This window comes from Leucopleurus acutus, assembly GCF_964270905.1.
Source record: "Leucopleurus acutus genome assembly, chromosome: X".
Taxonomy (NCBI): domain Eukaryota; kingdom Metazoa; phylum Chordata; class Mammalia; order Artiodactyla; family Delphinidae; genus Leucopleurus; species Leucopleurus acutus.
In genome coordinates, this window is record NC_139148.1 from 7,070,510 (window position 1) to 7,096,947 (window position 26,438).

Here is a 26,438-nt window from a genome sequence, read left to right on the forward strand (position 1 = left end):
ACTTTTCATCTATGTGCATCAGTGGTACTGACCTGTAATTTTATTTTTCTGTGATATCTCTGTCTGGTTTTTGTATCAGGGTGATGCTGGCCCTGTAGAATGAGTTCAGAGCATTCCTTCCTTTGCAATTTTTAGGAAAGTTGGAGAAGGAAAGGCATTAGTTCACCAGGTGAAGCCATCTGGTCCTGGACTTTTGTTTGTTGGGAGTTGTTTAGTTATTTTTTTAGATTGAGTTTCATTACTGGTAATTGGTTTCTTCATATTTTCTACTTTCTGGTTCGGTCTTGGGAGATTGTACTTTCCTAGAAATTTGTCCATTTCTTCTCGGTTGTGTTTCTGTGGTATCAGTTATAACTGTTTTCATTTCTGGTTTTATTGATTTGGGGCCCTCTTTTTTTCTTGACGCGCCTGGCTAAAGATTTATCGGTTTTGTTTACCTTTTCGAAGAATCGGCTTTTAGTTTTATTGATCTTTGTTAATGGCTTTTTAGTCTGTATTTCATTTATTTCTGCCCCAATCTTCATGATTTCTTTTCTTCTGCTAACTTTGGACTTTGTTTGTTCTTTTTCTAGTTCCTGTAGGTATAAGGTTAGGTTGTTCGAGCTGCTTGTTTGTTTCCTGAGGTAAGCTTGTGTTGCTCTAAACGTCCCTCTTAGGACTGCTTTTGCTGTGTCCCATAGATTTTGGCTTGTGTTTTAAATAGCATCTTTCTTGACCTGAGAATGATGTTCTTTTTCTGATGAGAAAAGGCCGTGGACACACCGTTACTGGTAGGACTCTTAATTTTTTCACTGAGCAGGCAGGTGTATAATGCCTGAAAACAAAAAATAAAACGCCAAGAGAAACGACAGGCAAGTGCGCTTCCTCATTTATGTTGTCCAGCTGATAAATCAGGAGCCTGGAGGCTTCGCTTTCTGGCTGAATCCCTTTGGGCCAGCCGAGTGGGATGGCTGTCCGCGTCCCCCACGTGTCCACAGCCACCACGTTACTTATTGCTGGGCAGGTGTTTTGGCCAAAGCTCCCCCAGGAAATTCTGTTAAACACCAGCACTCTCTCCCCAAACCCCAGGTTGCTGTGTGGAGGTACAGGGGAGACCAGGGGGCTTCACAGCCCATGTGCCAGGCCTGGTGGTTTCTTGGTAACTGTGAGACAGAGGATGTTAGAATGGTGAGCTGGTGGAAGTGGGGTGGGGGGGGGCGCTGCTCAACCTGGCTTCTCTGGAGCCCACATTTTGGGGTCAGAAGGGCTAATGCAAGGCACGCATGGGAGAGCACCATGGGTGTGTTGGCTTGGAGACGTTCCTCCTGGCCACGTGGAGCGTCCAGTCACCTGAGGCTAGTGGCCAGTGTCTTCACTGGTCTGTTAGAAGGATGATGGTAACAGCAGTAGTGTGGCTGTGGGGTATGTACACCAGTGCACATGTGAGTGTGTGTGTGTACCTGTGTGTGTGTATGTATCTGGGTATGTGTGTGTATCTCTGCGTGTGTGCATATTTGTGGTATGCATGACTGTGTGTGTCTGTGTGTGTGTGTGTGGAGCTAACATAACTATTTCAAAATGAGTTTTCGGCTGTTAGTAAATACTGGTCTGCTGTGAAGGAAATAGGTCTTAAATACAGTATTACCTATTTCAAGCCGTAAGAGATTATAATAGTTGGAGTCCAGGGTGTTTTTGAAAAATCAGATTCTCCTCCGTGTGGTAAAACTTAAGTAAAAAGCGGGCCTTATATTTCATTAAGCCCGTTTGGTGGTTTCTTGATTAAAGAAACACATACGCCCTGTGGAAGAAGTGCTTAGCTTTGTTTATATTTGCTTGGACTTAGAATCTCCTGGAAAAATCCCCTCAGGAATACTGGTGGGAGGATGGAGAAGAACATTCTCCGTTTCTGCGAAGGGTACCTGGTCTGTCCTCTGCAGACATGGCGTGGAACGGTTATTGCCTCCCTCGTATGACTTAATGAAAGCACTTAACACGCCTGGAGAAATAGTTTCATTATTGAGAGCTTTAAGTGTGCAGTAGTAGCACTATGTCTAAAAAACAAGTACATACGTTAGTCTTAAAATACTTTATTGCTAAAAAATGCTAATCATCATCGGACCTTTCATTAAATCACAGGCACACGTCATTTCAAAAGGAGGTATGCCTGTGATTTTAATATCTGGGCTTGGAAAAGTCATGTTATCTCTGAACTTGCCTTTTTAAGTTGAAGATCGTTCTCTTTTGATGGCTTTCTTTGCGTTAGCAGTCTGTAGTATGAATCATTTCCTGCACTCAACCAGGGGTCCACAGACTCGTCTCGCAGGGGGCCAGACAGGATTGACACCTCAGGCTGGTGGGCCAGTGTCCACGGCAGCTGCGCAGCTCTGCCGTTGGGAGCAAAGCACACAGCCATGACCGAGTTCCCGTCAAACTCGAGTTATGAGCACTGAAATCGGAATTTCGTATCATTTTCACGCATCAGGAAGTAGTCTTTTGATTCCGTGCCCTGCCCCGCCCCCATTAAAAAACTCTAAAAGCCGTCCTTAGCTCACGGGCTGCGGTTTGCTATCTGCGACACTTAACCGGTGATTGAAGATCAAGGTGTTCACAGGGGCATTGCCTGCTGCTGCCTGCTCTGGACCTGGTCCAGCCTGTGGGTGTCGAGCTGAGAGATGTACCGCGGCGTGGAAGGTTTTCTGTTTGGGGACAGGCGTCGTGTGGGTAGGACTCGGTCCTTTCAGCCTGCCCTTGGAAAGCTGCTCTTTGAAATGGGAAAACTTAGACGCGCCGCACCCAGGGGTCTCGCTCCGGGACGAGTGGCTGCCTTCTGCCCAGGGCCAGCCGCTCCTACGTGCATTGTCTCATCTTGCCCTTTGTTGCAACATGACTCTAAAGCACGCTGTTGCCTGTGGTTCTTGTTTCCTAGCTCTTCGTCCCAGGACCTGTCGAGCGGCCTGTGGGAGCAGATGCATCTGCAGCGCGCCTCTGACCACTTCAGCTCCCTGGGGAGCGTGGACAGCCTGGACCAGCCTGCCCAGTCCTACCCGTCCGGGCGCCTCTCGGCTGCCAAGTCCAACAGCAGCATCGACCACCTGGGCGGCCCGAGCAAGCGGGACTCCGCTTACGGCTCCTTTTCCACCAGCTCCAGCACGCCTGACCACACCCTGCCCAAGGCGGATGCCTCCTCTGCTGAGAACATCCTCTACAAAGTAGGCCTTTGGGAGGCCTCCACCGGAGGCAGCGACCGGCAGGGCCTGGCTGCCGGCGACCCTCAGTGTGTGGACGAGAGGCTCGGGTGCTTCCCCCCCAGGGTCCCCTGTGACAGCAGCAGGAGCCCCAGGCCCGAGGACAGCCCTGAGCCCAAGCTAGCTGCTTCCGGGAGGTCCAGTTTTGGGCCAGTCTGGTATGTTCCCGATAAGAAGAAGGCCTCTTCGTCCCCTCCTCCGCCCCCTCCCCCTCTCCGCAGTGACAGCTTTGCGGCCACCAAGAGCCACGAGAAGACCCAGGGCCCTCCATTCTCAGAGGCGGCCACCACGCAGCACCCTCCGGGCCTGACCCGCGCTCAGTCCCACAGCGACTGGCGACCGGAAGCGGCCGATCAGCCGCAGAGACCAGCGCGCCTGGGCGACGGGAGGAGAGCCGGAAGCTCGGGCTGCGCGCCGGGTGTCCCCCTGGACTGCGGGTGGCCGCCGTGCGACAGCGGGGCCAGGGCCCTCCCGGGGGCCGCCAGCCGGCTCCAGGCCTCCCTGTCCAGCACGGACGTGCGCTGCCCGCCACCTTCGCCCGCGTGCCAGCACCCGCGCCACTCCAGCGACGAGAGCCCCTTCTTTCACGAGGGGCCCGGTGCCGCCACGTGGCTCAGGGAGCAGCCGCCTGCCGAGCGCTTCCCGGATGACAGCCCCGCTCCGGTGGGGCGGCCCAGCGCTGGCGACCAGAAGGGGGACGGTGGCGCGCAGAGCCGCTACTACTGCGTGACCTCCAGACGCGGCCCGCAGGGCGGCGCCCCGGCCGCGCAGCCCCGCTGCTACCCGCCCCGGCTCGAGGGGCCCCCGGGCGCCCGGCAAAGGGGGAGGGTGGCGCCGGCGGACAGGGAGGCCGGGGGCCACTGCGAGGGAGCCGAGGAACCGCCCGCGGCCGGCCTCGTGGAAACGGCGAGTGTGAAGAGGGTCGCAGGCGGCTTCGCGTGGGGCCACGCGGGCGGCGAGATCTGTCCCCTGCAGACGCCCATGCTGCACTCGCTGACCCAGGAAGGGGCGCGCCGGCCCGAGGCCGGCCACGAGGGCGCCCCGGAGAGGCCCCCGCCCGAGGCCCCGGCGGGCAAACCCATGCGGAGGAGCGACCGTTTCGCCACCACCCTGAGGAACGAGATCCAGCTGCGGCGAGCCAGGCTGCAGAAGAGCCGGAGCACGGCAACCCTGGCCGGCGCCGCGGAGGGGGACGAGACCACCGCCGAGGCAGAGGCGCGCGACTGGGGGGTGCAGCCGGCAGGGGGCGCCCCGGAAGCCGCCTTCTCCAGCACATATAAGGACCACCTGAAGGAGGCGCAGGCCCGCGTCCTGAGGGCCACGTCGTTTAGGCGCCGCGACCTGGAGCCCAGCCCATCGGACCCCGACACCCTCCCTCGCGTCTGGGAGGCAGCCCCGGCCAGGCTGCCCTCGAGCGCCGGCGGCGCGCTGCACGCCCCGCGCATCGCAGGCCGGAGGCGCTTCACGGCCGAGCAGAAACTGAAGTCCTACTCCGAGCCCGAGAAGATGAACGAGGTGGGGCTCGCAGGGGATGAGCGCCCGCGCCAGCGCCCCGCACCTCCCGATGAGACCGTGCGCACCTTTGCCGACAGGTGGAAGTTTTTTGAGGAAACCAGCAAGCCCGTAGGCCAGCGGTCGGGGCTGAGGCCGGCACCCTGTGGGTTCCCCAAGGAGAAGCCAGAGAGGCCTTGGACAGCGGGCCCCGGAAAGGAGGGAAAGGTGGGGAGATCAGACCCACCTCAGAGGCTGGGAACCTTCGCAGAGTATCAAGCCTCGTGGAGGGAACAGAGGAAAGCCCCGGAAGCCAGGAGTTCTGGGAGGTACCACTCGGCAGACAACATCCTGGACGTGGGTCTGGACCAACACGAGAGGCCACAGTACATCCACGGAAGGTCCCGGTCGTCGCCCTCGACCGACCTCTACAAGCAGGTAAGCGTCCTGCAGGGAGCCAGGACAGAGCCACCGCAGTCCCATCTTAAGGTGCGTATAGGACAGCCCCAGGACATCATGGCCCATTGCCGTTGTGACTTGTGTCCAGCTGTCTGAGCGTTTACGTGCACCAGCTTTTCTAGTATCAGCACCTGGAGACAGAGGCGATACACTCATGACAATTGCGAGTGCCCTGTTTGCACCCACGTCTCGAGTTCCCAGCCTCATTGTCAGCTCTCGCTGAAGCGGTCTTTCCCTTTGATTAGCTTGCCCTTAATATACAAAGGGAAGAAATTGGGGGAGATGATAGAAAATGGCAAGCTCTCCTCTGAAATTACAAGGGGCGCGTTATAGCACGGCTTAAGGCAACCTTGATGTCACTTGTGCTATTAGTTTTCTTCTTAGTCCCTTTTTGTGGTGAAATATTTTTAAAGGTTGTTCTGGGGCAAATGTAATTGAAAATGCAGTGTGTTAAACTATTTCACTTTTTTTTTAAAGTAGGAGTTTTAATGGTGAAAGTTGATGGGAAGCTTTCTGAAAAGCTACACATTTGTATCCATACCTCAAAGTCCATAGTCAGTCTTCCTCTCCCACTCTCTCTGCTTTTTCTCCCCCTTCCATCTGCATTTGTACATTGCAAAGAAAAGATTTCCTGCAGCATCAGATGGAGGTTCTTTTAAGAAAAACCAGCCATCGGTTTGTTACACAATAATGAACGTCCGCATGTGAAGACAGGTGCAGGTTTCTGTGTGGCCCCCTGGTGCAGAAAGGCCTGCAAACACCGCGACCGTGTGCCCATGCCCCGTGCAGTGTGACCTCTGAGAATTCCATGCTTGATCGGTCAAGAAACAAGGCTCCCAGACTCCAGGTCCCGGGGCTTGAGGTTTCGCTGCAGGGAGCCGTGACCAGCTGGGTTTGATTTGATGAGGGTTTGGGGGCCAGTGTGTCAACACAGGTTTATGACCCTCACGTAGGAGTTCTGCTTCCTGCCCAGAGCCGAAGGGGACGCATGGTCTTGTTGAGTCTTTTTGGTGAGACGCTTTGGAGAGCCGGGCTCGCGGGTCCCGTGGCCGGCTGACGGCAGGCGGCGTCACTGCCTTCGTGGTGCGGGGTCACAGGGCGAACCCACAATGAAGGGTTCGTGATCACAGAGGTCTCGGAGGCGGTGGCTTGATGACCGGGTGTCTCATTGTGCCACCCTTGGCAGGAAGCTTCTGTGGAAGTGCGACGGCAAACGGAGGACCCCGGTGCGCGCAGAGAGCTTTCTTCCTCAGTCCAGGCCGAGGAGGGACGCCCCACTCCAAGGTAGGAGACTCTCGGACTCGGGGTTACTGAGAAGGCATCTTGGGGTGGGCTGCGTTATGGTGGGTGAGTGCTTGGGCGTCCGGTTTCCGCCAGACCCGAAGTGGCCACGAACCAGGTTCAGCTTCCAGCGTCCCCAGGACCAAGCCCTCAGCCCTGCACCACTGCCGGCGGGAGAAGCATCCCCAGGGCGGGGACGCTCTGAATGCCATCGTGGCATTTTTGGTTCTTAAAACAGCTGCTGTGTTTTCCGTACAGTGAAGTTCTTTATGTTCACAGAACGAGAAACCCAGCGTAGTGGCTTGAATGACGTGCTTTATCCAGAGCGGCCATCTGACGGGATGCTTTAACGTCGAGGGCACGGCTGGGTTGCTGGGTCTGGAAATCCACATTGTCTGGAAGGATTGTTGGTCAAAGGACGAGGGCAAGCCTTTCTCAATTGGCCTTATTTACTGACTTAATTTTGAGCTTTAAAATAGAAATCGAGTCGGTTGGCTCCCCAGGAGGGGATCAGAGCATCTGAAAGAACGGAATGGCAGCAGTGTTACACTGTCACGTGCCCTGATTCTCCAGTGTGTCCAGTGTGGCTGTGTCACTGTAGTGAGGGTGGAATTTAGGTGAAATACATACTGTCATCTGGACCCTTGTCCACAAGGAGGGCGGGGGAGGGAAGTGTAGGTCACTTCAGGAACTGGGGTACGACCTTATTTTAAAAGGGCTGATGGAAGAATGGAAGCAAATTTGTACACGGTAGCGTCGCTGAGTGCATATCTTTCTGTTCCTTGAGCATCTCTGGGAGTTGATGTGCCGCTCAAATTAAACACCAACCTCAAAATTGAAGATTCTGTCCCAGAGATGAGCAGTTTAAGTGCTTGCTTTTGAGAGCCTTACGTAACGGGGTTTTACTTCATTTGGCTGTCAGCTGAGCGCTGCTGGCCTTGAACAGGAGTGCCGGTGGCTCCGAGGGAGCAGGCATGGCGGTCTGTGTGTGCATGTGTAGGATATGGTCGCAGTTACTTACCAGTCTGCACGGCCAAGACCAGAGACCCCGGGTGAGAGAGGAAGGTCCGTGAATAACACACGTACAGAGCTGAGCTGTGTCTGAGCGGCACAGTCAGAGCTCCATGGCTCTGGATTGCGAGCAGCTCACGGGCCAAGTGCCAGCTGTCCTCTTTATCAAAAGCTACTTCCGGGCCCTGCTGCCGTCGTGGGAGTGCGAGCAGTGCTGTAGTGCGGCGCAGTGCGGCAGGGACGCTCCCTGCACACTCGGGCGCGGGCTTCGCTGCTGCACGGAGGCCTCGGGCGTTTATCCTGCAGAGAGACACGCATGTGCTGCTTGGAGTTCAGCTCTCCTGCTGTGAAGAGTCATAACACATGGCTTCCAATGTACATACCGTGTGTGTGTGTGTGCGCGTGTGTGTGTATGCGCGTGTGCGCGCGTGTGTGCGGTAACGGCACTGTCGGCAGCGAAGGGGTCAACGGGAACGGGGGAGGGACCCCACGCTGCCTGTCTCACAGCTGTGTCCTCTGGCGGCTGCGTAACCACTCTGACGGAACGAGTTCCAGAAACTTTCTGCTTTTGAGCTGCAAACCCAGCAATTTTCAGAATCATTGTGTGTGCTTTTAAAGAGTGGTGAGACTCAGTGAAATCCTAGATTAGGGATGTCGAAGAGGCGTTTTTTTTTTTTTTTTTTTTTTTTTTGAGAAAATGTTTATCTTCTGAAGGAGCAGCGAGGAAGAGTGCCCTTGAAACATTAAATGGGAGAAAAAAGAAATGAAAATGCAGGCAGGGACTGTCCTTTGCTCACCAAAACCCAATCTATAATGCAAAGATTGAAAGATGCCCAGTGTTTTGCATACATTGATGTAACATATCTGTGTAAAGAAATCGAATCGCTGATCTGTTAACGGGAACACGATGATGAAGACTGGCTTCTGTTGTGATGCCAGAAGAGCGTCGAGAGAACGTTTATGCAGCAAATCGAATTGAGAACATTTTTGTGAGGTTCAGGATTCTGTGTTGCAGATAAAGTAGGACAGAGGTTCTGCCCCAGGGGACCTCCCAGCGTAGGGGGGATGGAGAGACACTAGCACTCAGCACTGAAGCGATGACGCGTAATTGTCATCTTTGTGAAAAGTCACGGGATGGTTCAGAATCTTGGAGGGACGAGGGTAAGGCGACTTCTGCCTGGGGGTTGTGGACACGACGGTGGTGTTTGAGCAGGACCCAGGCCCTCGGGAGAAGATCTGACAGCGTTTGCTTGCCTCCAGCTGTGTTCGCGTGGGAGTGGCCTCCTCAACCATCATGTTTCCAGAGCCAGCATCCACTGTTTTTGGAGGTTTTGCGCCAGATCTCCAAGCTCAGGTGTCCTGACTAACGGCAGTCTGCTCCCTGCCCCAGTGTCACGGGGACCTTGAGAGCTCGGTGCTGCAGTTTGCGTGGCTGCCGTGACAAACTGCCGGGGTCTGGGCGGCATCAGCAACAGACAGGCATTTATTTATTTATTTATTTATTTTTGCGGTACGCGGGCCTCTCACTGTTGCGGCCTCTACCGTTGCAGAGCACCGGCTCCGGACACGCAGGCTCAGTGGTCAGGGCTCATGGGCCCAGCCATTCTGCGGCATGTGGGATCCTCCCGGACCGGGGCACGAACCCGTGTCCCCTGCATTGGCAGGCGGACTCTCAACCACTGCGCCACCAGGGAAGCCCCAGACGGTTATTTTCTCACAGCTCTGGAGGCCTGAGTCTAAGCTCCAGGTGCTGGCAGGGTGGGTGTCTCCCAGGGCCTCTCTCGGGGTCTTGCAGGCGGCCGCCTTCTCCCTGTGTCCTCACCTGGTCTTCCCTCTGTGTGTGTCTCTGTCCTGATCTCTTCTTAGAAGGACACCAGCCAGATTGGATTAGGGTCCCCCCCATGCCCTCATTTTGCCTTAATCACCTCTTGAAAGAGCTTCATTCCATCACCTTCTGAAGTCCTGGGGGGTTAGGACTTCAAGGTATGAAGGGGGGAGCAGAGTTAGCTCATAACACTAGGAGGAGTGACTCTGCTTCTCTCTAACGCTTTTAACCAGTTCTGTCTGCTGTGTCCACTCTCTCAGGAAGCGTCCTTTTATTGTCCAGACAAGGTCACGCCTGATGTCCTAGCGTTTAAAATAAAGGAGCTGCCATCCTAGCGAGCAGCTGGTGAAGAGGGGAGAACAGTGAAGCCCCTTTGGAGGGCTGTTGCCGGCGTGGAGTTGCACACACCCTCGGGTGGGTGATTCCCTTTCTAAGAGTGACCTTCTGAGCAGACGCCCATCGCCCTGTAAACAGCGTATGGGGACCAGGGCCTTCTGGTGCCGCCTCTGCCGCTTCTCATGGAGCTGCCCCCTCGTCGGCTGCTCTCTCCCTGCCTGGATGGCTGGTAGCGCCCCTGGCAGACCCTGGGCAGAGTGGAGGTGGGGCTCTGTGCTCCTTCTGGATCGTGGGCAATAGTGCTTCCATGTTGGCATGACCTGCGTGCTGGAATTGTATTGACGATTTTAGTATACATGACAGTACAGTGCATGAAGCGGGCTTTCCGTGCCCGTTAGAGGGGCGTCATCAGCACCTCAAATTTGGCACGTGGACTTGTTGGCCAGTGTCGTGCTTTAAGCCTTGTGAGAAAGCTAAGTTTTACTGCATGGGGTTCGTGCCCCTCACACGTGAGGGTCTTCTAGAGGACTGCGTCTGGGGGTTCTGCAGACAGGTCTTGTAGGGGAAGAGCCTGGGAGGCTGTGGCCACTGGCAGGCTCTCACTCCCCGGCCTTCTCCCGGCCATTGCTGCCCCCATAGGAGCTGCCGCCAGCAGGCTGGCTCTGATCTGCAGGCTTGTATTTTGTTGTGACAGATGGGAGAGGAGGGGCGGGGGGAGAATAAGAATAAATCCTAAATCCCGCTAACAACCAGAAGGTGGAGTCTGTATGAAATCAAGCTCTTTCATTTCACGTGAAATTCATCAACAAGCTAAGTCCACCTGAGGGTCACCTTCCTGTACGTTTGCCCTGAGAGGTGATTTGCGGTACAGAGCTCGATGCCAAGACTGATTTCCATTTACTCCACAGGCTGCTTGCAAGTAGGTTTCAGAGTGAGAGCGTTGCCATCCGAACTGCACCCCTCATTTGTTGCTTTGGGGGAGACGTTTACTTCTCCTGGCCTTCAGTTAGCTAAGGGGCGGTTGACGCTTTCCGTTCTGAACTGCTGTGCTGGGTAAGTAGGAAGCCCACGCTGGCGTGATCACAAGGGGAGCCTCAAGCTTGGAAGTTTTCTGGGGCGGAGCCCGGCATCGGCACAGCTCCCTCTCGGGCAGTGCACTGTCTCCCGTGCCCAGAGCCCTTGCTGCGACACAGACCTCCGTCCTCCCAGAGGTGAAAAGCAGCGGCTGTCGGAAGACCCTGGGCCCGGGCTCCGGTGGTGTGTTTTTACGTCTTGCTCTGTGATGACACTTTTCCCTCGTGTTTATACCCGCGTGGCTTCAGGAAGAGCAGAGTCAGGACGAGGCACAGCAGGTTGTTGACCTGCCGGCTTGGTCTCGTGACTGCACGCTATTCTGAGGGACGCATTGTCAGGCGGTGGTTTGAGGGTTCCAGGGCTTGGGGCCCTGGAGCAGAAAGTGAGGCCAGGGAGCCAGGTCCACGGAGCAGTGAGATGTGGGCAGAGACCGTGCCGAAATGTTAACCACTGCGGCGCCGAGGGACAGCAATGGAGACTGGGCCCGGGCACCCTAGTTCCGGACACGGCGGGGAAGCGGTCCTCCGCAGACCCCACTTGTGAAGGCAGCTTCTGCCCTCTGAGAGGGTTCTGACACACGTCGGCTGATTGCCCCGGTGGCTGCATGCGAGTCCTTTGTTGGGGGCGGGGGTGGGGGAGGGAAAAGCCAAGAGTCCACGGCCCCTCTTGTTGGAGAGACTTGCACAGCTGTTTGACAGGATCCTCTGCTCTCTTATCCTCTGGTCTCCTTTCTTCTCAGTTGACTCCTGTCTTCAAAGCTCAAACCCTTGGGACTTCCCTGGTGTTGCAGTGGTTAAGAATCCACCTGCCAAGGCAGGGGACACAGGTTTGATCCCTGGTCCGGGAAGATCCCACGTGCCGCGGAGCAGCTGAGCCCGCGAGCCGCAACTACTGAGCCTGCGCGCCACAGCTACTGAAGCCCATGCGCCCTAGAGCCCACGCGCCGCAGAGCCCACGCGCCGCAACTACCGAGCCCGTGCTCTAGAGCCCTCGAGTCACAGCTACTGAGCCCACGTGCTGCAACTGCTGAAGCCCGCACACCTAGAGTTATGCTCCGCAACAAGAGAAGCCACCGCATTGAGAAGCCCGCGCACCGCAAGGAAGGGTAGCCCCCGCTCGCCGCAACTAGAGAAAGTCCGTGCGTAGCAACAAAGACCCAATGCAGCCAAAAAAAAAAAAAAAAAAAAAACTCAAACCCTTGTCAGTTGCCCTTGGTCGAACTTGCACGTACAGGTACTCTTTGCTGTTTTTGCCTTTCTCCAGAAACCCACAAGAACACGCCGACACTCATCATCTCCTTTTGATCCTTCCAGCCATGCTTCTTTGCTCGACGCCGTGTTTTAAGTCAGCGTACCATGGTTTAGGGCTGGGATGACCTGGAAGGCGGCCATATGGGTTTAAGTACACCTTACGTTAATGCTCTTCACGGTGGCAGGGGTGTCAGCAAAGTCTCCTCTGACTGCTTTTGAGACGATCTTTGCTGCCTTTCAGTTCTTCTAGACCCTTCTGGCTCGTTGTCTCATTAAAGTGCTTTCCTCTTGGCTCAAGAACCAAATTGTCGGGACTTCCCTGGTGGTCCGGTGGTTAAGAATCCGCCTCCCAACGCAGGGGACGCAGGTTTGATCCCTGGTCGGGGACCTAAGATCCCACATGCCACGGGGCAGCCAAGCCTGAGCAAAAGAACCGAACTGTCAAGGACCGGGTCTCTGATTCCTGTTTCTTCTAATGGGACCGAGTGTGGCGACCTACTTAGTCCTAATGTGGTAGACTTTCATACCGTTAATGGGTGAAGTCACGCGTCTTAATCCAGGCTGCGTGGTGAATCCGTGTTGGGAACACGAGCACGTCTCATCCGTGAGCTGTGAACACCGACTTGTGGTTCCTCCCCTGCGGAAGGTACGGCCTGTGAGAGGCACCGCAGCATCCTTGCAGGGTGGAAACGAGATCGAGCTTCGTTGCAGAAGTGGACGTGGCAGAGCCACGTTAGGATGAAAACTTGCTTCCCAGAGATGATCGAGGGCATCCCTGATGCCGGGGAGGGTCGTGGTTGAGTCCACGTATCCTTCTCACACCTGCCTCTCCCCAGGCCTTCTTGAGCAATGTTCGGGAACTTTGGAGACCAGGTACCAGACGCAGGCTTTTCTCTCTTGGGCAAGGACGAGGCAGCTTAACTGCAGTAGGTTTCTCCTGTGTTCCTTTCTGTCTGTGTCGGCATTTGATATTAGAACTCTGAAATCATTGGAGAAGACCAGCGGGCAGTGAGTCTCGGGCCCACCGAGGTCAGGCTCCCTGACGAGATGGCTTCGGGGACCGGACACCTGTCCAGTTTGACCTCCGTCCCTTGGGACTCACAGGCTTTGTAGGTGTCTGTGTGTTGGGTCACGTTGGCTGCTGTCTGTGAGGTTCCTGTAAATGACTTGCTTTAATTTTTAAGTTACGTGAAGTAACTTATGCTGCTGTATTTAAAATGGATAACCAACAAGGGCCTACTGTGTAAAACAGGGAACTCTGCTCACTATTATGTAACAACCTAAATGGGAAAACAGTTTGGAAAAGGAGTAGATAAGACTTAATCACTTTGCTCTACATGTGAAACTAATGCAACGTTGTTATTCAACTAGACTCCAACATAAAATAAAAGTTTAAAAACATAAAATAAAAAATAACTTACGCTTTTTTTGCAGTGGGGCTGAAAAGATTGTATTTATTTTAAAATTGTGGTGGGATCCACGTAATGTAAAGTTAACCATTTGAGTGTATACGATTCAGTAACACTTAATACATTCACAGCATTAGGCATCCATCACCACCGTCTAGTTCCAGAAGATTTTCATCACCCCAAAAGGAGACCTTGTACCCCTTGAGTGGTCACTCCTGAAGTGGGTTTATTATTTTTCTCCCCCCCTCCCCCACTTTCCACTTCGCATTTTCCTTTTTTTAAAAATTATTTTTGGCTGCGTGGGTCTTCGTTGCTGCGTGCAGGCTTTCTCTAGTTGCAGAGAGCGGGGGCTACTCTTTGTTGCGGTGCGCGGGCTTCTCATCATGGGAGCTTCTCTTGTTGCGGAGCACGGGCTCTAGGCACGTGGGCTTCAGTAGTTGTGGCACACAGGCTCAGTAGTTGTGGCTCGCGGGCTCTAGAGCGCAGGCTCTGTAGTTGTGGCGCACGGGCTTAGTTGCTCCGCAGCGTGTGGGATCTCCCCGGACCAGGGCTCGAACCCGTGTCCCCTGCATCAAGGGCGGATTCTTAACCACTGTGCCACCAGGGAAGTCCCCGTGAAGTGGGTTTATGTTTAAGGTTCAATTTGAAGTGACGCCCTCTCTAGAGTTAGACCGCATCTTATACATGGCTGCCATCAGTCAGAGGTGAGGTGGACCCTTGGCTGTCAGAGTTGATTTCCTCGTACTTGGTGTGTTACGTGGTGGTGAGACGCCTGCAGCTAGTCCCAGAAATCAGTTTTCTCATAAACTTTCTGAAGGTCCACATGTTGAAAATAAAAAAGAATGGTTCTGCAATTTGCCTCTTAAGCAGCGTAAGGTGCATTAAAATATTTCCGAGTGGACGTGAAACATGCACGAAACCGAGGAGTCGGTGGATCCCCTCGGTCCCCCAGGCAGCCACCTGCTCTCCCCTGGCACTGCAGAGGTCGCACCACCTCCACCAGCAGCTGGAGTCAGAGGACAGGAAGGTGAAGGAGGAAGACAGTGGTGCGGGCAGTGGGAGGGCGCTAGCCGGGAAAGTGCATGGACTTGAGGTTTTCTCAGATGCAGCACTTGGAGCACGTGGGTTCCTGGAAAACGTGCCTGTTCTCTTTCGAGTTGAACCTTTTGTGTCTTTATTTCCATGTGAATCTTAACATTCTTACCAGGATATCCTGGATGGTGTGCACGGTCGTGCCTGTGTGTGTGGGGAGCCCCACTGTCAGAGGTAATGAGGTTGCTGTCCCGTGCAGGGAGGAGAGAATGAGTCCAGGCTCACACGTGAACCCAGCTCTCCCGCCGAGGCGAGGGACAAGTCATCAGGGTGCCATGCCAGTAGAGCTCCAGGTCCTGTCTGTCCGGAGACGCGTGATGAGTCCTTTCGTGGCATCCGGGAACCCAGGGTAGCTGAACCCACGAGAAGCGGGGTGTCCGGAGCCACGAGAGGAAGAGTTCATTCCCAGCAAAGCCATTAAAGTCACGTTGGCTTTATAGTTCTTTTCCCACGTCACTTGCAAATGTGTTGTGTGTTATGTAGTCTATGAGCCATAAGAATAAGGAAAATACATTTAGACACATTTAACAATACAGTAAAAGGCCACACGTTGCGTGATTCTGGTGCGTGTGTGCTGCCCAGAACAGGTCGATCCTAGAGACAGAAGGGAGGTGGGTGGCTGACGGGAATGAAGGCCCGAGGGAATGGCAGTCACTGCCAGGGGGTGTGGAGTTCTTGGCGGGTGAGGGAAGCGCTTTGGAATTAGATAGTGGTGATGGCTGCACAACTCTGTGAGTTTACTGAAAGCTACTAAATCATACGCTTCCAAAGGCTGAATTTTAGGGTATGCGAACTTCATCTCAATTTTTAAAATCTGGTCGGTGCTGAGAGTCCCCAGGAAGAAAAGGTTTTAAAATTTAAAACGAGGCCGCGCGTCACCCAGGTCTGAGAGTCGCGGCTCTAGCTCAGATTTGGCCAAGGATCAGATGGTGAGTACTTTGGGCTTTAAGGACCTCAGTGTTCCTGCTTGCGGACATCTCTGCCCTTGTAGCCCGGGAGCAGCCGTGGACAGTCCATGAAGGGGTGGGTGTGGCTGTGCTCCCATAAAACTGGACAGAGAAGGTTTGCCAGCCCTGGGATTTGACCAAGGGCCGTAAGAGATTGGCCTTCAGTGAGTGTGCATCCCGGACGGGGAGGTGAGGCCTGCGTGGCCGACTGTCTGGATGTTTGCAGAGAGGCTTCTCGCGTGCTTCTCTGCAGCATGACGTCCATCCCTCTTGCCATTTTCATTTTACTGGTCTCTCCGGCTTGGTTGACTTAACTGTGGCCCGTTCACGGCACGAGCGTGTGGGAGAGCGAAGGATGCTGTTAAGCACGGGCTCCTTGGTGATGCTCTGACTTGGAGCGCTGGCATCCTTGGACTGTAAGAGCTCAGTTCAGGCGAAGTGACTTGGGGAAGGGTTGAGGCTTCGCCAGGCTTGGCCCAGCGGCTACGAGGAGTTCTTGCGGCATTTCAGTGTGCCGGGGTGCTTATCGTGTTCCGTTCCCTTCTTATTTGTGGGCTTCCTCGAGGACGTGAATGTACTGTATCAAGTAAAGGCGCATTTGTATTCAACTTGTTGCAAGTATTTACGATGCACAGCCTTAACGACATGAACACAGCGTAGGCTCTGAGCATCTTGTGCACCCTGATAAATTACGCCTTGTTCTAGGAAACACGGATATATGAAAACCCAGCGATAAACCTTAATATTATAAAAGTGCTCCCCCTTTACAAATTGTTCATAGAGGGTGTCCTTTAAAAATGGATTCCTAGAGCAAAAGCAGCACCCAGATCCTGGTTTCTAATACGCTTCTCCATGAGGAGGACGCAGGGCTCCTTGGAGGAACGGCTGACGCTAGGGCTGGGGCAGAGGGTGTGTGCGGAACGAGTATGGAGTGTCTTGTGCCCTAAAAGTAAGGAAGTGTTCAAACAAACACAAAAACCTGTAACAGTGAGGCTATACCAGAGGGACAACAGGGGTCCACTTAGAGGTAGGTATGACCAAAGCTGCAATGAAATAAAGTCGTGCAGGATTATAACCCAGCGTATAAAGTATCCCTGAGTCCACACTGACAGACATAAATGATTGGGTATATTAATAAGTGGGGGAGAAGAGACAAATCTGTGCCGAAAAATTCCGGATCTCTGTAGATCCTCTGCCCTCAAGGGGGTGGGGCAGAGCCCTTCATTCCTGTAATATGGGCTCCATATGGTAACGTCGTTCCGCAGAGGGCAGGGTGAACAGGTGGGGTGAAAGTCACGTGACCGAGGAGAAGCTGATGCACGCCGTGCCTGACCCTGCCAGCCGATGAGCAGACTGCTGTGTTGACGGCGTGATCCTTGGTATTGTATGGTAAGCAGGGCATTCACCTCTTGTGGCCTGCCCTCCACGTCCATATCTCCAGGGTAATCACGACAAAAACATCAGACGCATCCCAGTTGAGAGGCATTCTGCAAAATGCCGGCACGGTACTCCTCCAAACCGTGGAGGGCGTGGAAAACAAGGGCAGTCTGAGAAGCTGTCGCTTAGGTGGGAGGAGCTGAAGCAGATGTGACAACTAAATGCAATGTGGTGTCCTGGCTGGGATCCTGGGACCGAAGGAGGCTATTAGGCGAGAGTGAAGGAAGTCTGAATGAAGTGTAGACTCCAGTTAATATGAATGTACCAAGATTGGGGTCACTAGTTATGGCGAAGGTACTCATGTCATGTGTAGACAGTAGGGGAAACTGGGCTGTAGGGTACATGGGAACATTCTCCTCTCGTTGCAATTTTTCTGTCAATCTAAAACCATGTTAAAATAGAGTGTTGAGATGTTTCGAGTTACTCAGTTTGTAAACATCAGGAACATATCTTTTGAGCAGTAAGTGGGTGAAATCCCTGGTCAGCCGCCAGGCTCTTACTGGATGCCTGTTACGTGGATGGCCTCACATTGTGCTCTGAGGTATAGACGGGTGTGGAGCTGGCCTGGGGTGGATGGTGCCCTCTCTTAGTGATGGGATCCTGTACTTGGTAGAATAACACGTGGAGATGAAAACTAGTGCAAAGAATGTGGGACGTGGTGGGGGGCAGACACAGGTTCAGATTCTTACTCTCGTTCTCCGTGTGCTTGCATCAGGCCACCTAAGCTTGCTAATAACTTCCCTTCCCTGGATGATGGGATAGCCACACCAACCTTCCTTGCAGACTCACTTAAATGCCAAATGGGTGTCACACGAACGCAGCAGCGCAGTGCTTAAAATCAAGCAGGTGTGAAAAAATGGAAAAAGTCACTCTTGGTGAAATAGTGGTAACGTGGGAGATACTGCAAAGGAGCACGTGTTACTTGTTTAAATGAGGAAGAGTCGGAAGTAACCGCAGTGAATTTTGAAGACGTTGACTGAAGCAAGGTGGTGAAAAGAGACAGTCCGTCCTGGAGGGTAAGTGCAGGACTGGGGAGGGTCGGGGCTGTCCGTGTGGCTGTTAGAGACCCTGGTGGGAGGGGCACTGCCTGCGTCAGGGGGCGGGAGCTGCCTGAGGAGGGGAGGTGGGGCGCGGGGACTTTCAGTGCAGTTCATTGTGAAGTGTCAGGGTCAGCCTGTGACCCCTTTGTGGTCTGCAGTGAATGCCTTGTACGCAGTGAAACCTCCGGAAACACTTTGTTAGTTGTTTGGGTTACGTTCCTCCTGAGTGTGTAATAAACCCCCAGATACGAAGGACGTAAAATGGGCGATTGTTTGTTTTTGTTTTGTTTTGTTTTGTTTTAAACGTCATTGTTTCATCTGACTTAACGGCTGTGGGATTGAGCCTTGGATTGCACACGTTGTACGATGGTCTAGCACAGTTAAACAGGCAAAGCTGCGTAAAATTCGTGCAGCAGGCTTTTCTGCGGTTCCTTCTTTTAAATTACAAAGAGGAAGACACCCGTGCCTTTAGGGGTTTAAAAGGGCAAGGCTTTGGGGGTTTAGGCAGAGAAGCCTTGGGAACATTTCCCCCTGAGGTCAGGAGTCGTCAGTGAGGTCACAAGGGAGCCTTGAGTCCCGGGGTTAGAGTTGGGGGGGGCGGGGCTGCGTGAACTTGACCGTCACGAGGCAGCGGGCACAGACAGGCAGGCAGACGCCGGGGCTGCCGCAGAGCGGGTCCGTGGGGCGCTGTGCTCACGGCGGGCGGAGAGCCGGTAAGAGAGCCTGGGTCCCCTCTCGGAGCATCTCCTGCAGGACAGGGATGCTTTCCTGCCGCCGTGGCTGTGTGCCAGGCTTTGCAGCGACTCGTGCCCCTTTTGTTGTGCTGTTCTGAAGAGCAGGTGGTCAGCTCACAGGGCGGTGTGAGGCCAGCGGGAGAGGTCTGCAGACACGCTCCTCACGTGTTGTTCTGCCTGAAAGTGAACGATAATGCAGATCGGCGTGCAGAGTCCACCTGAGCTCTGCCCGTGCGCACGTGTGTGTGTGGGCACGCGAGCCCGTGCTGTGTGTGTCTGTGTGTGCTTGTACACACGTGCGGTTTTGGTCGCCTGGGTTTCTGCCGTTGGCTGAAAGCGCGCTGGAGCTAGAAGGCAGTGCCCCTCTGGACTTGCTCTGGGCGGTGAGCTGGTGTGACTGGGAGCCCTTGGTATGTGGGGCACGCTCCACGTGAGGTCTGCAGAGCTGCCTTCCCTGCGGAAGGGTCCCCGAGGAGACCGGCGGGAGGGCGCTAGCGTTTCACGAAGACCCTTCCTTGCTTTGCCTTTTCTTTTTCCGTAGCAGTGAGACATGAGCGTTCTCACAACGGAGGCTTTGACTGTGGATGTAGAAAGGAAATGGTGAGTCAGCCACATCAGAATGAAAAAGGCAGGGAAATCAGGTGTGCGTGTTGAGTCGTGAAAAAGATGCTTGGTGGGTAAATTCACTCATCGCCTGCTGATGGCAATGAAAAAATGCAAATGGAGAAAATGGCACGGGGTGGTTCTGAGCATTTTGCAGCTTTTGCTCTGCAGTCGTGACAATTTAAAGGCAGCATTTCTTACGGGGTTTACTGTACATGTGCTGTGGGGTTTGGGGTTGGGTTTTTTTTTTTGCCTTTTATATTGTGATAAATAAAACAAGTTATTAATTTTGGCCATATTTCTAAACGACTGAAATTGTTTGGCTTCACTAAAGCAGGCTTCTGTGTGTGTGGCGGGAGTGTGCCATTTCCACAGGGAAACGGCTGCATGTGTGTGGTACACAGACGCTCACGCACAGTTCGGGTCTGCACTGACTGACTCACGTGGGTAGGAGTCAGTCTTGAAATGACTTAGTGGTCGTGCTTAGGTGAAACGTAAAGAGGCACAGGGGTTTGAAGAAAGGTTTTCAGAAATCTACCTGACAGCATTTATAATGAAAGAACCTGCTGTCGTATACATCGTCTGAAGACTTACACAATGAAGGCATGGAAAATGATATTTTAACACGTCGTAAAATAGCTGAAGATTAGGGACAGGTTTGATGAATGGTTGACATATTTCTTTTCCTTGCAGAGCAGAATCTTTGAGGGCGTATATTATAAATATTTTTTATGATTATGTTGCAGAAAAGTATTTGATGGCTGGTAGGAAACTGGACATCTCTGTGCAGCTTTTTGTCAAGCAGAATGGAAAAAACATTTCACACTTTCTCTCTCTGTCTCTCTCACACACATGCCCACAAACATATACCCCTTAGGGAAAAATGTTTGCAGGGCTATTTTCATTCATGAATGCATGAACGAACAAAACACAGAAAAGCCATTAATAAAAGGAGTATTAGAAATCACCATGCATATTGGTGTTGACCATGCAGGTCAGGTAAGGCTTCTCCTGCCCAGCTGGGGTGACAGACAGCCCTAAATGTATGCTGATGGCTGCGTGTTTGGCGTGAACCGGCGGCTCCCCCGGCCACCTTTGGGTTTTGGAGGTTGCGGAAGCTAATACTTCATGTGGCCTGTAGAATGCATTTGCTGTACTCTCACTGCCTTGAATTCTTTGCCTCTTGTGTGCATTAAAATTTAGGAAGGTCTAGGTGGGGAAGCAGTAGAAACAAGAGGTGGTGTTTTGTGTCCACCGGGTCGGCCCATCTCTCCCCGGTCAGCAGACACTCGTGTGTTCTAGCGGGCTTTCCCTCCAACAGGTTAGATAAGTCATTTCTGTGAGGCTTGTAGACATCCCTGGATGTCTGAAGAGATCCTAAAGTTATTTAGTTTTTCACCTTTGAAAAAAGACTTGCAGAATCCTTTGTATTCATTACTTAAGGTTCAGAAGGGCTTCTCGCCTGTATACCTTGGACCTCACAACGTGGGTACCATGTTCATTTGACGATAAGCAAACTGGGGCTTCAGTAACTGGACTCACACAGCTTCTGGGGCTTCAGTAACTGGATTCACACAGCTTCCTAATGGAGAGCCCTGCATGCAGTACGGCTGCTCTTCAATCTGCTGGGTTCCTGCTAAGTCCTGCCACCTCGGATGTTGGAAGGTTCTCCAGATGGGCACAGCCTGCATATAGACCTGTATAAGATGCCACACCTCTTCTGTTATTAGCTGTCACGTCCCAGGGCCAGTGCACCAACAGTGCAGTGAGAAGGGGTTCCAGTGTGGGTTTCCGGGGCAGTGGTGTAATACAAAGACCTCTTAACCAGGCTGAGAAACTGCGGACTCAGGTCCCAAGCCTGCGTGGACGTGACCTTCTGTTTCTTCATCCACGAAATGGGAAGTTTGGATGAAATGATTTCTGAGGACCCTTTCAGCTATCATCATTTTTGATTCTCGGGGAGAGAAGCCAGGGACTCAGATTCCCCTTAAATGACACATCCAGGCCAGTGGGTTGTATTGTTGTATTCATTTGCTACCAACATTCATGTGAGTGAAGACATATATGAGATACACACGTGTGTAGTATCTTTGAGATCCGTCTGTCAATAAATGAGCTCTGCAGCAGACTTGATTTTTCTGCCTGCAGGGGTTTCTTTTTTTTTTTTTCTGCAGGGGTTTCTTGATGCAACGGCAGTGTCACCGACAGCACACCCACTTGGGTGTTCTGTGGTGAAGTCAGCTGCTACCAGACGAAGTTCTCCCAGGTACAGCTTACATACCACGTGTTATTTAATGACTTTGTTAAAAAGTCCAGCCAGTGGGCGCTTACACATATTTGGAGGCCATTAAAAATAGAATAACTAGGGGCTTCCCTGGTGGCGCAGTGGTTGAGAGTCCGCCTGCCGATGCAGGGGACACGGGTTCGTGCCCCGGTCCGGGAGGATCCCACATGCCGCGGAGCGGCTGGGCCCGTGAGCCGTGGCCGCTGAGCCTGCGCGTCCGGAGCCTGTGCTCCGCAACGGGAGAGGCCACAGCAGTGAGAGGCCCGCGTACCGCAAAAAAAAAACAAAACAAAACAGAATAACTAGAAATTCTAGGAAGGTATTAAACATTTATACAGACACACACACCTGCAGATATATGTGTGTACACCTGCATGTATATGTATACACATGAGCGTGCAAGTATGTGTATATATACACATGCGCACATAAATATGTATTATAGACATTTTATATAGGAATAAAGTAAATTTTCATGTACAATAAATATCTGAAGCCTATTGAGTAAATAATCATTTCTAAATACGGTTCAGCTGAGTAACAATCATGCAATATTCTGAGATGGTATTTTCAAAATTTTGGGTCACGTGCATTGTGCTAAAAGGACACGCTTAGAGCAGATGGTTTTCTCTTAATTTACGGAGATCCTATGCTATTCTAAGTATGTTTTAATCTCTTTTACCACAGAGTTTCCCAGAATTAAAAAATGGCTCCTTATTTCATAAGCTTGTTGTATGTTTTTGAGAGCTAGGATTTATGCTTATCTGTGGTTACAGCCTTCTAGGGTGTGTGGTATATAGTCTGTAATAACATTTCCTTCTTTAAATTCCGGAAAGCAGAATGAAGACATTAAAAATTGCCCTCAGCCTCACTGTCCAGAGAGACCGCTGTACCCACTTCGTGTCCTTTTTCAGCACAAATGTTCACTGATACACATGTGATCACACGATACGTACTGTATATGAACAGCTTTTTCTCCCCTTGTACGTATGTGCTGCCTGGCATTCTAAGATGCGGTGGCCCAGTAGGAACACCATGGGCCTGTAGGGATGTTCCCAGTCTTTCACAGTGGGAAGTGATACCACAGCGGACATATGTGGTGAAATATTTGTGCTCTTACACGCTCATTTCCTTAGGAGAACATTCTAGACATGGAATTGCCAGGCAGTCTTTTGGAAAATACCCCCAAGTTGCCCTCCATAAGGTGGGTCCCTTTCATAGCCCACCACCAACAGCCTAGGCCCGTCCTGCTTCTCCCGAAACCTTGTCCATGTTAGACATTTTTAAACTTCTGTGACTTGGTAGGCAAAACTATTTCATTTTTAACCAGCATTTCCTTGGTGACTAGTAAAGTTGAACTTCTTTGTGTGTTCTTATCGAGCCATTTGTATTTTTTCTTGTGAGCATTACTGTTCAGATTTTCTGTGTCTTCCTGCTGACAGTGGGGCCTTCCTTGATCACTGTTCTTTACTTTGCAGATAGATGCCCGAGGTGTGTTGTGTGCTTTTCAAACACTAATGGTTGGTTAGGGTTAGATTTTTTTTTTTAATTGAAGTATAGTTGATTTACAGTGTTTTAGGTGTACAGCAAAGTGATTCAGTTATACGTGTATATGTATTCTTTTTCAGATTCTTTTCCATTATAGGTTATTACAAGATATTGAATATAGTTCCCTGTGCTGTACAGTAGGTCCTTGTTGTTTGTCTGTTTTATTTATAGCAGTGTGTATATGTTAATCCCAAACTCCTAATTTATTCCTCCCCTCCCTTTCCCCTTTGGTAACCATAAGTTTTTTTTCTCTGTCTGTGAGTCCACTTCTGTTTTGTAAGTAAGTTCGTTTGTATCATTTTTTAGATTGCACATATTAAGAGATGTCACATGGTATTTGTCTTTCTCTGTCTGACTTACTTAGTATGATAATCTCTAGGTCCATCCATGTTGCTGCAAATGGCAATATTTCATTCTTATTTATGGCTGAATAATATTCCAGTGATACATATACCCCACATCTTCTTTATCCATTCGTCTGTCGATGGGCATTTAGGTTGCTTCCATGCCTTGGCTCTTGTAAATAATGCTGCTGTGAACGCTGGGGTGCATGTGTCTTTTCGAATTAGAGTTTTCCTCTTTTCTGGACATATGCCCAGGAGCGGGATTGCTGAATCATATGATAGCTCTTTCTTTCTTTCTTTTTTTTTTTTTTTTCCCGGCCATGCTGCATGGCTTGCAGGATCTTAGTTCCCCGACCAGGGATTGAACCTGGGCCGCCTGCAGTGGAAGCGCAGAGTCCTAACCACTGGACCGCCAGGGAATTCCCAGCAGCTGTATTTTTAATTTTTTAAGGAACCTCCACACTGTTCCCTGTAGTGGCTGCACGAACTTACATTCCCACCAACAGTGCAGGAGGGTTCCCTTTTCTCCACACCCTCTCCAGCATTTGTTATTTGTAGATATTTTGATGATGGCCATTCTGACCGGTGTGAGGTGATACCTCATTGTAGTTTTTATTTGCATTTCTCTAATAATTAGTGATGTTGCGCATCTTTTCATGTGCCTCTTGACCATCTGTATGTCTTCTTTGGAGAAATGTCTACTTAGGTCTTCCACCTACTTTTTGATTGGGTTGTTCGTTTTTTTTGATATTAAACTGCATGAGCTGTTTGTATATTTTGGAGATTAATCCCTTGTCGGTCACTTCGTTTGCAAAGATTTTATGTGGGTTGCAGATATTTTCTGTGGGTTGTTGGTCACTTTGTTTGCAAACCCATTCCGTGGGTTGTCTTTTCGTTTTGTTTCTGGTTTCCTTTGCTGTGCAAAAGCTTTAAAGTTTCATTAGGTCTCATTTGTTTACTTTTTTAATTTTCATTACTCTAGGAGATGGGTCAAAAAAGATCTTGCTGTGAATTCTGTCAAAGAGTATTCTTCCTGTGTTTTCCTCTAAGAGTTTCATGGTGTCTGGCCTTACATTTAGGTCTTTAATCCATTTGGAGTTTATTTTTGTGTATGGTGTTAGGGAGTGTTCTAATTTCATTCTTTTCCATGTAGCTGTCCAGTTTTCCCAGCACCACTTATTGAAGAGGCTGTCTTTTCTCCATTGTATATCCTTGCCTCCTTTGTCATAGATTAGGTGACCATAGGTGCGTGTGTTTATCTCTGGGCTTTCTATCCTGTTCCGTTGATCTATATTTCTGTTTTTGTGCCAGTACCATACTGTCTTGATTACTGTAGCTTTGTAGTATAGGCTGAAGTCAGGGAGCCGTGATGGCCATTCTGACTGGTGTGGTTAGATTTTCTTTTAAACCATACGAGTGTTTTTAACTGTCACATCATCACCCTTGCCAGGTGGCTTTGTGCAGTCTGTTTGTATTCTGGTGGCTGCTGGCTCCTGGTGGCTGTGCACTCGGCTCAGTGTTTGCAGAAAGGGTGTCCACCCGGGGGTCTATGGGCTGAATCCCTTGTGAGGTGTAGACTGCCATCTGAAATACTCTGCAGTGCTTTGCAGAGAAGATAAAACTGCTTGGGAGAAGAACCCGCGGGTTTGATGAACGTCTAATGTGGTGATGCCATGTGGAAGCAGGAGTCAAAAGATGGGCGCTGCAATCCTCGCTCAGGGGGTCGGCAGGTCACTTAGGCTCGTGACATCAGTGAGGCGGGCATGCTGTGCTTTCTCGGGTGTGTGGAGCTCTGTAGGTGGAGGTTGGTACTAGATTTGTCTCCCCCAGAGAATAGAGACGTGCCTCTTTCCCAATAACCCCCACTCACCGTCCTCCCTTTTTGCTCTGGGTGGCAGGAACCTCAGGGTCACATTTGAGGCACATATACCCAAATGACATTTGAGGCACATATAACCTAATGACATTGGAGGCACATATACCCTAATGACATTGGAGGCACATATAACCTAATGACATCGGAGGCACATATACCCTAATGACATTGGAGGCACATATAACCTAATGACATCGGAGGCACATATACCCTAACGACATCGGAGGCACATATAACCTAATGACATCGGAGGCACATATACCCTAATGACATCGGAGGCACATATACCCTAATCACATTGGAGGCACATATAACCTAATGACATCGGAGGCACATATAACCTAACGACATCGGAGGCACATATAACCTAATGACATCGGAGGCACATATACCCTAATGACATCGGAGGCACATATAACCTAATGACATCGGAGGCACATATACCCTAATGACATCGGAGGCACATATAACCTAATGACATCGGAGGCACATATACCCTAATGACATCGGAGGCACATATAACCTAATGACATTGGAGGCACATATACCCTAATCACATTGGAGGCACATATACCCCAATGACAAGCCTCTTTGTGATGCTTTCCCACCCTTATGCCTTTTCACTTTTTAAAAAGATATTCTCTCTTGTTGGGATGTTTCTATGTTCATTTTAATGCTCCTGTTGTGTTTTCGTCTGATAAGTCACCTCAAAACATTTGATCATTGAGGGTGTAAGTATGTTGAAATAAGGTAAATAGGTGTTGTAGAACTATAAACAGATTCAAAAGAGCCAAGGGCTTCTCAATAATCAGTTAATATTTTTGTGATGGCCATTGTTGTATGGAAAAATCAAGTTAGTTCGAATTGCCCTTAATGACCAAGTCGCCCTGATGGAATCTGCCCGCTGGACTCGTGTCTGTAGCAGTCGGGGCAGCGTGGTGGTCACAAGCGGAGATGGAGCCGGGGCTGCCCACCTCTCAGGTAAGGTGAGGGGGCAACGTGAGTCCTCTCCCAGGCCCGTCAGCTCCGACACGCTGGACTCCTGAGGGTGTGGGTTGGTTTCCAGATCAGAAGAAGAAGTGCATTCTCAATGGACAGGTCTTTGGGTGACATCGTACAATATCTTACAGGTTACCAATTGTGTTCGTGTGGTTAGGTGCCCTGGAGCCTGCA

At 51.4% G+C, this 26,438-nt stretch overlaps 1 protein-coding gene across 1 annotated transcript in view; it reads left to right on the forward strand.

Moving 5' to 3' along the window:
• SHROOM2 (shroom family member 2) overlaps nucleotides 1-26,438 on the forward strand; it is a 131,245-nt gene that overhangs the window by 78,965 nt on the left and 25,842 nt on the right. The window contains exons 4-5 of the mRNA XM_082865241.1: nucleotides 2,906-5,153; nucleotides 6,361-6,458. Coding sequence (XP_082721367.1) covers nucleotides 2,906-5,153; nucleotides 6,361-6,458 — 2,346 coding nt within the window. The remainder of the gene's footprint in view (nucleotides 1-2,905; nucleotides 5,154-6,360; nucleotides 6,459-26,438) is intronic.